This window comes from Ascaphus truei, chromosome 5 (assembly GCF_040206685.1).
Source record: "Ascaphus truei isolate aAscTru1 chromosome 5, aAscTru1.hap1, whole genome shotgun sequence".
Taxonomy (NCBI): Eukaryota; Metazoa; Chordata; class Amphibia; order Anura; family Ascaphidae; genus Ascaphus; species Ascaphus truei.
In genome coordinates, this window is record NC_134487.1 from 263,621,848 (window position 1) to 263,630,073 (window position 8,226).

At 51.4% G+C, this 8,226-nt stretch overlaps 1 protein-coding gene across 2 annotated transcripts in view; it reads right to left on the reverse strand.

The window, feature by feature from the left end:
* SLU7 (spliceosome associated SLU7) overlaps window positions 1–6,968 on the reverse strand; it is a 36,531-nt gene extending 29,563 nt beyond the window's left edge. Inside the window, exons 1-3 of one of the 2 annotated variants that reach the window (XM_075601941.1) lie at window positions 6,830–6,968; window positions 3,299–3,479; window positions 775–928 (exon numbers count right to left, since the gene is read on the reverse strand). In XM_075601941.1, the coding sequence (XP_075458056.1) occupies window positions 775–928; window positions 3,299–3,465 (321 nt within the window). In that variant the 5' untranslated portion in view covers window positions 3,466–3,479; window positions 6,830–6,968. Of the gene's footprint in view, window positions 1–774; window positions 929–3,298; window positions 3,480–6,810 lie in introns of both variants that reach the window. The other variant, XM_075601942.1, reaches the window with a different exon arrangement.
* Window positions 6,969–8,226: the final 1,258 nt, after the last annotated feature.

An 8,226-nucleotide genomic window follows, 5' to 3' on the forward strand; every position in this document is an offset into this window, starting at 1 on the left:
GTAACTTTTGCATGTAAGTGGGTTTGTTGTTGCATTTCCTCCCCCCCCTACCCCCAATCAAGGAATGGGTCATATTACAAACACTTAAGTGGGAGACAGCTAGATAGAGTAGATAAAATCAGCGCTTTGTTAGCTGTGAGCGAGTGTTTTAGTTGTGAAGCAGATTTCGTTTGGAGAAGCAGCTTGGAAAGAAGCTGAGGCAACGGGACAAGCTGCAGCGGACGCTGCAGGAGGAAAAACAGAGAAAAATCTCTTTACGGAATTCTCTGCAACTAAGTTTATAGGGTAACCCCTGTGTCCCAGTTGTAAGTGTATATGTTGATTTACTGTACATAGTTGTGGATACTTCTTTTTCCAATAAATTAATTTGATAAACTCTGTGCTTCTGTCTGGAGAATTGATCCCTGGTGTGTTTGTCCTGGTCTCCTGTGACAATAATAAACCTTAGCCTAAATGATGAAAATGTTGCTAATATAGCCCACAGGTTTAAGGTAATGTAATCAACCAACTTAACAAGGCGATCCAACACTGGGATTTGAACAGCAATCCCAGGCTACCACATAGCTACTCTTTCGGCCCATTTAATATGGTACATAAAGGTTAATGCAAAGGCTAACCTGCACCTTTAAATTCAGGTTGATGTAATGTGAAGAACTGGGACCTCGTTTCCTTATGCAATTTTTGGATTGGAACTAATTAGGAGAAGCAGACTGACGACATCCTAGGAATGGCACCAACATGGTACAGGCATCCCTAGGAAACAAGCATACTTACCTCTTTAACACCTTTCCTGTACCACTCTCCCATCAGGGTGTATTCTCTCTGTTTCTCATCCTGGGGCCTTTGGTGTTTTAGCGTGGGTCTTTTGGAAGGATCCACATACCACGGGACCGAAGAAATGTACTGTGGGATGTGAGGGTTGATGTCTCTGTATAAATTCAAAAGAACATTTTATCCTTTCATTATACTGTACGTCTATTTATATTGTAATCCTGTACTGATGTGTTCGTTCAGGGCATCCTACAGTCATGAACAAGTACACAAAGGGAATAATGCTAATATACATGCAAACTATACAAATCATGTTTATATATCTTTTTTTTTTTTAATTCTACCAAATTCACCGGGGTGCGGACAATAACAAAACACCCCGACGCACAATTCGCAAACGTGTCCAAACTTTTCAACATGCAGCATTTTACAAAGACCGAAAAAAATCCCTAACAAAATAGATGTCTGAAGCTTTTGCCCAAGTTTGCGAACCAGGCGACAGTCACAGCAGAGTCCCAGCCCTGTCAAAAATCATCAAACATTTCAATTAATGATGCGAACTCTCAACCGGAGCCCGAAATATGGGAAGAGGAGAAAGTGATTGGCGAATTAGTGACGGAGCTGTGATTCATTGGCAAAACAGCAAATTGATGGTGGACATGTGCGATTTCCGTTTGGGATTTCTCAAACTTTTAGCCCATGAAAATTCTGCAAACTAGTTCGACAGCAAAGGGATTTAAACAAGAGAAACTCATACAACTCAAAGAGCTTCTAGTAAATATCACAGATTTGCACTGATCTATTTTGCCCTAGATATGTGCTAAAAAAAAAAAAAAAAAAACACTATTGTGGCAAAATTCGCTGCTCTGATTTTCTCACCATAGCAGAGATGGAACACTATGAATACACTTTCTTCCCTGTAGTTTAATTGTAACATTGGGATTCTTCTTTACAATTAGAAACTAGATTAAAACGCGCCTGGGTCTTGAAGTGATAAGGAGACAGAACAGCTTCCTACACATTTAAAAATCACCACGTCACAGCTTTGTCTCCCATCATGTTTTCATATCCCAAATTAAAAATGACATTATTTCATCATTTGAAGTTCCAGTTATAGGAGTTACGCGTTGACTCAAATTAAACATTTAAAGCAGCCTTCCCTCAATCAAACCTATAGGATACATAATGTTAGTATCTTGCCCCCAGAGTTTAAATAAAATTATCGTTAACCATCATGACTGTCTTAATCTCTAGCTTTGGAGGTTACCATGGTAACTTTTACACTGCACTGGGGAGAGCTCCATTTTAACCTCCCGGGCTCTTAATATTTGAACTGCTTATAACACCTGAACGAAGAGTCCGATTTTATAAATGAAAACTGCGTTGGTAAGGGCAAGAAGAGATCTGCTATATAAATAGTTGGGGAGTTTTACATTTAAAAACGGCGATCAGCGCAGACTGATGCTTGCATACTTTTTAAGGCTGCGTCCATAGTGCAGGAGATGGCGCGAGCGACGTTGTTCCCGCCGAAAACAAACACTAGAACGCCAATGTGTTTGTGTATAGTGTGCGCGTGGGTGCACAAGTGCGACAGGTGCTTGGCGCGATGACGTTTAAATTTCCTGTGTGGGTCACGAGCGGTTTGCCCGATGAGGGCGAGTCAGCTCCATGATGTCACAGCCGTGCCCCCATTGCGCAAACATGCAGGCCACGTATCTCAGCAAGTACAGGCGTGTGTGACATCACGCTTTTGGTCGCGTGCTCGCACTATGTCCGAGGCCTAAAGGTATCATCCAACACACATCAGTTTGCCCTCATAAGGATTGAGGATGCAGTGTCTGCGACGGACTCCGAGGCTGAAGAATGAGCAGCGGTGTTGTGAAATAAACATGAACCCCAGAAGCTTCATTGGCAGGACATAACTGGGAGGTAGCAAATCAGACTGTCGTTAGCAGGATGCTAGTTTGTGCTCTGCAGGAGGTACATTACCCCACTGGCATAAATTAAACCCCTCCCCATCAGAGAGAGGGAGGCATTAAAACAAAAGCATTGGCATGGAAAAGTTTACCAGCTACTTTAAGGACTCCCACCAGAGATTCTGAACAGTATGAGAACCATGGTTGAGCTACAATGGTTAGGGACTCCGGGCTGAGCACGTTGCATAAGAGTGAATTATTCTCCCCTTTCTTGGTAACTCTATGCAGGGATGGCCAACTCCAGTCTTCAAGGCCACTAGCAGGTCAGGTTTTAAGGATATTCCTGCTTCAGCACAGGTGGCTCAATGACTGACCTGTTGGCCATTGAGGACTGGAGTTGGCCACTCCTGCTCTATGGATTCTATTTGAATGGGCCCACCCTCCCAGGAGGTATTTTTGCTACACACACACACACACAAATCACGTGACTTGATTTGAATAGTGTATATGGAACCCCTTCCATTTCTGTACCTCAACCCTCCCCCCCCCCCCTTTACTAAAACCTTCAATAGAATACAAGTTTAAAACAAAGCATTGTGCAGAAGACTTACTTTCCTTCTTCATCCACTTCAGCCGGGGCATTACCCAACTTCCTCTGCTCTTCCAGCTCCTTCTTTTTCCTCCAGTCCTCTCGCGTCATTTTTTTAGGTTCCTCCAGGCCAGCAGGGTCCCCCCCTCCTGGAGGGATAGAACTCAGGAGCTCTGTACCCCCTGACATGCTGGCAAGTTACACTGCGAGAAAAAGATCAGTGTTCAGTAAAGTCAACACGCGGTGTGTAAAATAACACCATATTAATAAGTAAAATATTGAGAGAATAATGCTATAGGAAAGTTATGGATCTGTCTAACAGGTGACAAGTGCATAGATATACTGTAGGCCGGGTTTGAAATAACCCCACTAGACAGGGACGAGTAGAAAATTGGAGGCGAATTGTAGCACTAACAGACCATGGCTGCTGAAGAATTGAATCGAAAGCCGAGTTGTGAACCACCGTTCTGCTTAACTTAGTCGCACCCTACAATGTCCCACATAGCGTTAAGAAAAGGCATCGCTTGGCATGACTTCAAGAAGCAGAGGTGATTGACAGCTGTTTCATAAAACATTCTGTAGTAGCTGCTGTCTTTCCTAAGCCGCCCCTTGGGTGGACGAGTGGCCCTCCCAGAGTGAACCGGTGCACATGCGTAACATTTGTAGAGTTCTTCAGAAGCCACAGTTTTTGAACCCCAATTTTCCACTTGTCCAGAGGACGAGTGTTTATTTATTTATTTTTTGAGCCCTGGTCATGTAAAACATAAAATTGCAATACTGCAGAATTGAGTTTAACTATATATCCAAGGGTACAGCAGCAGAGATCTTCAATAAGGTCTCTAACAGGACCAGGAAGGCCGGAAAAATATATAAGTCTTAAAAAATATTATACTTTAATACAATAACAACAGTGTGAATGTTACAAAAATGATCAACATTTTCATTAGATATTTACATCATCTTAGCTGAAAAAATTAAATAAGATGTTATTTAACTGCTTGAGCAACGGTCTTGAAATTAGCGGGAGCAGATGGTCCAAAGGACACTTGCAAACTCCAGATTTTGCCCATGAGTCACAAGCTGAAAAGGCAATGTATAGCATTATGATAAGAAACCTATAACACCACATTTCCAAATTTATGTCATGTTAGAAGAAAACTCACTGTGTTTAATTAACAGTTGTATATGAAATCATGATTTATTTTAAGAAAAAAAGAGTCAGGACTGATAGATTATGAGGTTGTACAGCCCAATGCCCTCATTAATAACCATTATTCCAGTGTCGGACGTTCAAACCTACTGTGGAAACGGCAGCCCATTCAACCCCACCCATGGAGATATAGCTTAGCAGTCTAATGTGCATGAGATTTTTCTCTATTCCCCTGGTATACAGATTTAACATGGCAGAATCTCCACTCCAGGATGTTCTTGTTTCCATTCCCCAGTATACAGACCCACGCTAGCTGTTGCTTGTCCCATCGACTATCTGGTATACAAATCCAGCCCACGAGCGTCTTCCCCCTGGCATACAAATCCAGCCAAGCAACTCCATCCCCTGGCATATAGATCCAGCGTCTCCATGGCATACAAATCCAACCCAGCAGCAGCTTCTCCCCCTGGCATACAGATCCAGCCCAGCAGCTTCTCCCCCTGGCATACAGATCCAGCCCAGCAGCTTCCCCCCCTGGCATACAGATCCAGCCCAGCAGCGTCTCCCCCTGGCATACAGACCCAGTCCTGCACCGTCTCCCCTGTCATACAGATCCAGTCCTGCAGCGTCTCCCCCTGGCATACAGATCCAGCCCAGCAGCGTCTCCCCCTGGCATACAGATCCAGCCCAGCAGCGTCTCCCCCGGCATACAGATCCAGCCCAGCAGCGTCTCCCCCTGGCATACAGATCCAGCCCAGCAGCGTCTCCCCCTGACATACAGATCCAGCCCAGCAGCGTCTCCCCCTGGCATACAGATCCAGCCCAGCAGCGTCTCCCCATGGCATACAGATCCAGCCCAGCAGCGTCTCCCCCTGGCATACAGATCCAGCCCAGCGGCGTCTCCCCCTGGCATACAGATCCAGCCCAGCGGCGTCTCCCCCTGGCATACAGATCCAGTCCAGCAGCGTCTCCCCCTGGCATACAGATCCAGCCCAGCAGCGTCTCCCCCTGGCATACAGATCCAGTCCAGCAGCGTCTCCCCTTGGCATACAGATCCAGTCCAGCAGCGTCTCCCCCTGGCATACAGATCCAGCCCAGCAGCGTCTCCCCCTGGCATACAGTTTCAGCCCAGCAGCGTCTCGCCCTGGCATACAGATCCAGTCCAGCAGCGTCTCCCCCTGGCATACAGATCCAGCCCAGCAGCGTCTCCCCCTGGCATACAGTTTCAGCCCAGCAGCGTCTCGCCCTGGCATACAGATCCAGCCCAGCAGCGTCTCCCCCTGGCATACAGTTTCAGCCCAGCAGCGTCTCGCCCTGGCATACAGATCCAACCCACGAGCGTCTTCCCCCTGGCATACAAATCCAGCCAAGCAACTCCATCCCCTGGCATATAGATCCAGCGTCTCCCCCCCCCCCCCCCCCCGGCATACAAATCCAACCCAGCAGCAGCTTCTCCCCCTGGCATACAGATCCAGCCCAGCAGCTTCCCCCCCTGGCATACAGATCCAGCCCAGCAGCGTCTCCCCCTGGCATACAGATCCAGTCCTGCACCGTCTCCCCCTGGCATACTGATCCAGCCCAGCAGCGTCTCCCCCTGGCATACAGATCCAGCCCAGCAGCGTCTCCCCCTGGCATACAGATCCAGCCCAGCAGCGTCTCCCCCTGGCATACAGATCCAGCCCAGCAGCGTCTCCCCCTGACATACAGATCCAGCCCAGCAGCGTCTCCCCCTGACATACAGATCCAGCCCAGCAGCGTCTCCCCCTGGCATACAGATCCAGCCCAGCAGCGTCTCCCCATGGCATACAGATCCAGCCCAGCAGCGTCTCCCCCTGGCATACAGATCCAGCCCAGCAGCGTCTCCCCCTGGCATACAGATCCAGCCCAGCAGCGTCTCCCCCTGGCATACAGATCCAGCCCAGCAGCGTCTCCCCCTGGCATACAGATCCAGTCCAGCAGCGTCTCCCCCTGGCATACAGATCCAGTCCAGCAGCGTCTCCCCCTGGCATACAGATCCAGTCCAGCAGCGTCTCCCCCTGGCATACAGATCCAGTCCAGCAGCGTCTCCCCCTGGCATACAGATCCAGCCCAGCAGCGTCTCCCCCTGGCATACAGATCCAGCCCAGCAGCGTCTCCCCCTGGCATACAGATCCAGCCCAGCAGCGTCTCTCCATGTCATACAGATCCTGCCTAGCTTCTCCCCCTGGCATACAGATCCAATCTAGCTTCTCCCCCTGACATACAGATCCTGCCTAGCTTCTCCCCCTGGCATACAGATCCAGCTTAGCGTCTCCCCCTGGCATACAGATGCAGGCCTCCTAACCCAGACATACAAACTTTACCCTCTCCCCCCCACCCATACTCCCCGCTTAATCCCGTCTCACCCGCCGGTTCCTCACTCACCGGACACGCGAAACAAAAGCAGGCGCTAAAAAAACAACGCAACGAGAAAGAAAAAAAAATACAACACAGCCGACCCGGAAGTGACGCACCCAGGTCAACAAACCAAGACACCGACGTCACGTCGCACCACAGAGGCGGCGCTGGCACGTTACGTCACAGAAGCTGAGCCCTTAACTCCTTCGGCGCTGGCGTATACAAACGTGCAGTGAATGTAAATGAATCACTGTGATCAGAGTAGGATCCTCACACAGGCCGGATCTGACTGATTAGAGCAGCAATCCCATGTTTAGTATATGAAAACGAGCTGATTTTTGCTAGTTTCTATATCCCCCCCCTTCCCACCGCCTCCCCCCTTCCCCCCCTTCCCACCTCCTCCCCCCCCCTTCCCACCGCCTCCCAGCCCCCCTTCCCACCACCTCCCCCCCCTTCCCACCGCCTCCCACCCCCCCTTCCCACCGCCTCCCACCGCCCCCCCCCCTTCCCTCCGCCCCCCCCCCCTTCCCACCGCCCCCCCCCCCTTCCCACCGCCTCCCTCCCCCTTCCCACCGCTTCCCACCGCCTCCCACCCCCCGCCATCCCACCGCCTACCACCCCCCGCCTTCCCACCTCCTCCCACCCCCCGCCTTCCCACCGCCTCCCACCTCCTCCCCCTTCCCACCACCTCACCCCTCCCCCCCTTCCCACCACCTCCCCCCCTTCCCACCACCTCCCCCCCCTTCCCACCACCTCCCCCCCTTCCCACCACCTCCACCCTCCCCCCTTCCCACCACCTCCCCCCACCCCCCCCTTCCCCCCTCCTCCCCCTTCCCACCCCTTCCCCCCTCCTCCCCCTTCCCACCACCTTCCCCCTTCCCACCACCTTCCCCCTCCTCCCCCTTCCCACCACATCCCCCCTTCTCTCCCTTTCCACCACTTTCCCCCTCCTCCTCCTTCCCACCACCTCCCCCCTTCCCACCACCTCCCCCCTTCTCCCCCTTCCCACCACCTCCCCCCTTCTCCCCCTTTCCACCACCTCCCCCCTTCTCCCCCTTTCCACCACCTCCCCCCTCCTCCCCCTTCCCACCACTTCTCCCCTTCCCCCCCCGCTCCCCTTCCCCCCCCCCTTCCCCCCCTCCGCTCCCCTTCACCCCCCCTCCGCTCCCCTTTCCACCCCCCCCTCCGCTCCTCTTCCCCCCCCCTCCACCTCTCTTTCCCCTCCCACCCCCTCCCACACTTCCACCCCCTCCTCTAACCCTTCCCCCCCTCCTCTAACCCTTCCCCCCCCTCCTCTAACCCTTCCCCCCTCCTCTAACCCTTCCCCCCCCTCCTCTAACCCTTCCCCCCCCCTCCTCTAACCCTTTTTCCCCCCCTCCTCTAACCCTTCCCCCCCCCCTCCTCTAACCCTTCCCCCCCCCCTC